The sequence below is a fragment of the Rhea americana genome, unplaced genomic scaffold (assembly GCF_003343005.1).
Source record: "Rhea americana isolate MKP2758 unplaced genomic scaffold, rheAme1 scaffold_1129, whole genome shotgun sequence".
Lineage (NCBI taxonomy): Eukaryota > Metazoa > Chordata > Aves > Rheiformes > Rheidae > Rhea > Rhea americana.
The window spans coordinates 1-2,590 of NW_028185183.1; the positions used below are offsets into that span (position 1 = coordinate 1).

At 66.8% G+C, this 2,590-nt stretch overlaps 1 protein-coding gene across 1 annotated transcript in view; it reads right to left on the reverse strand.

Moving 5' to 3' along the window:
• Nucleotides 1-3: 3 nt before the first annotated feature.
• LOC146600861 (sodium/potassium-transporting ATPase subunit alpha-3-like) overlaps nucleotides 4-2,590 on the reverse strand; it is a gene marked incomplete at both ends in the record, with an annotated part of 10,605 nt that continues 8,018 nt past the window's right edge. The window contains 5 exons of the mRNA XM_085316539.1: nucleotides 4-58; nucleotides 627-772; nucleotides 1,360-1,483; nucleotides 1,970-2,124; nucleotides 2,211-2,379. Coding sequence (XP_085172665.1) covers nucleotides 4-58; nucleotides 627-772; nucleotides 1,360-1,483; nucleotides 1,970-2,124; nucleotides 2,211-2,379 — 649 coding nt within the window. The remainder of the gene's footprint in view (nucleotides 59-626; nucleotides 773-1,359; nucleotides 1,484-1,969; nucleotides 2,125-2,210; nucleotides 2,380-2,590) is intronic.

Genomic DNA, 2,590 nt, shown 5'->3' on the forward strand with positions numbered 1-2,590 from the left:
TGCTCACGAAGAAGGCCGTGTGGCACGTGAACTCCACCACCTTGCGCTGCTCGTAGGTCTGCGGGGGGGGGGGGGCAGAGTGTGAGACCTCCCCCCCGCCAAAATACACCCCTGCCCCCCTCCCTCCTTCCAACCAGCCTCTGCGTGCAGGCGGGAGCCATGGGGAGAGGGGCGCACGGACAGCGCTGTGCACGGCAATGGGGGGGGAATGGGGGGGTTAATGCCCCCCCCCCAGTTGGGCACAGGGAATTGGAGTACAACAACCCCCCCATCATGCATAGGGAATGCGGGTGCAATGACCCCCCTCTAAATCGTGCACCAGGAATGGGGGGTGCAATGACCCCTCCCACCCTGCTTGTGGACAGGAATGGGGGTGCAATGAACCCCCCCAAATCGTGCACCAGGAATGGGGGGTGCAATGACCCCCCCCTTGCTGATTGCACCCTCATTCCTTGTGCACAGTGGCCCCCACCCTGTGCACAGGGAATGGGGGTGCACAGATGCCCCTAGGAATGGGGAACGGTGGGGGACGGATGCCCCATGCCAGGGGATCGGCAGTGCGGGAACGCGACACCGGGGGCGCAGACGCCCCCCCAGAACGGGGCGCGGACCCCCGCCCCGCTCACCCACTGCTGCCCGTAGGAGTCCTCGAGGTCGTTGACGGTGCGGTCGTCCCAGTTGAGGCGGATGCCCACCAGGCAGGAGGGCAGGAAGCCGTTCTCCGCCAGGATCACGAAGTACGAGAAGAAGCCGCCCAGCGCCTGGATCATCCCTGGGGTGGGGGGCGAGGTGTGTGTGTGGGGGGTGGGTGCAGGCAGGGCATCCCCCAGGCTGCCCCCCGCCCTGCTGCACCCCCGGAGCTGCCCTGCACCCCTGGGACCCCACTGCACCTCACAGTGTTTGCAGCACCTGCAGGACCCCATTGCACTTCACTGCACCCCCCAAAGCCCCCATCACACCTCACAGTGCTTGCAGCACCCATGGGACCCCATTGCACCCCACACTGCCCCACAGGGCTGCCCTGCACCCCCAGGACCCCACTGCACCTCACAGTGTTTGCAGCACCCACAGGACCCCATTGCACCTCACTGCACCCCCCCAGAGCCCCCATCACACCTCACAGTGCTTGCAGCACCCATGGGACCCCATTGCACCCCACACTGCCCCACAGGGCCCTACTGCACCCCCCCAGAGTCCTCACTGCACCTCACAGTGTTTGCAGCACCCCACAGGTTCCCATCGCACCCCAAAGTGCTTGCAGCACCCATAGGGCCCCTTTGCACCCCAGGCATGCCCTACGGTGCCAGGGGGCCGCCCCGCACCCCACGGTAGCCCCCGTGCCCCGGAGGGCCCCAGCACCGATCTGCCCGTAGGCCATGCTGATGAGCCGCTCGTTGACCAGCTTGTCCGACCGGGGGTTCCTGGGCTGCCGCTTCATGATGTCGCTCTCGGCCGCCTCATAGGCCAGGGAGATGGCAGGGACCTGGGGGGGCGCGGGGTCACCCCAGCCCAGGGGGTCCCGGCCCCCCATGGCTGGGATGGGGCTCGGCCCCATGCTCAGGGTGTCCCTACCTGGGAAGGGCCAAAGGGGGTCCAGGGTGCCCAGGGCAGGGGCACCCCAGAGGAATGGGGGGGGTCTCAGGGATTGGGGGTCATGCAGGATTTGGGGGGCCCAGAGTGGGGCCAAGGGCCTGTCCTGGGGTTTAGGGACCCTGGGGGGGTCCCAGGAGACCCATGGTGTCTAGGGGGACCCAGGGGACTCCTCACTTTTAGGGTTCCTGTTTTTGGATGCTTCAGGGGGCTCCATGGAGCCTGGGGGTCCCAGGAGACTCCCCTATAGTGTCTAGGGGGACCTGGGGGTTCCTTGCTTTTAGGGGTCCCATCCTGGGGGGTCTCCACAGTGTTTGGGGGGGGTACTGGGGACCTGGGGGTCCCAGGGCCCTCCCGGACGCGGGGGTCCGCTGCTCACCATGTCGGTGCCCAGGTCGATGCAGAGGATGGTGATGGTGCCCAGGGGCAGCGGGATGTTGGCCATGATGAAGAGCAGGAAGGGGGTGATCTCCGGGATGTTGCTGGTCAGGGTGTAGGCGATGGACTTCTTCAGGTTGTCAAAGATGAGGCGGCCTGGGGGGGAGAACAGGAGTCGGGGGGGTGTCCTCCCCCCCGCCAACCTCCCGCTACAGCCCCACAGGTCCCCAGTCCGGCCCCACCTTCCTCCACGCCAGTGACGATGGAGGCAAAGTTGTCGTCCAGCAGGATCATGTCGGCCGCCTGCTTGGAGACGTCGGAGCCAGCGATGCCCATGGCCACCCCGATGTCGGCCTTCTTCAGCGCTGGGGAGTCGTTGACACCGTCGCCTGTCACCGCCACGATGGCACCCTGGGGACACGGGGACACGGAGGTGAGGGATGGGGACTGGGATGGGGACAGTGACCAGGGCCCATCACCGCCACCATGGTGCCCTGGGGACACGGAGGTGAGGGATGGGGACTGGGATGGGGACTGGGATGGGGACAGTGACCAGGGCCCATCACCGCCACCATGGCACCCTGGGGACACAGAGGTGAGGGATGGGGACTGGGATGGGGAC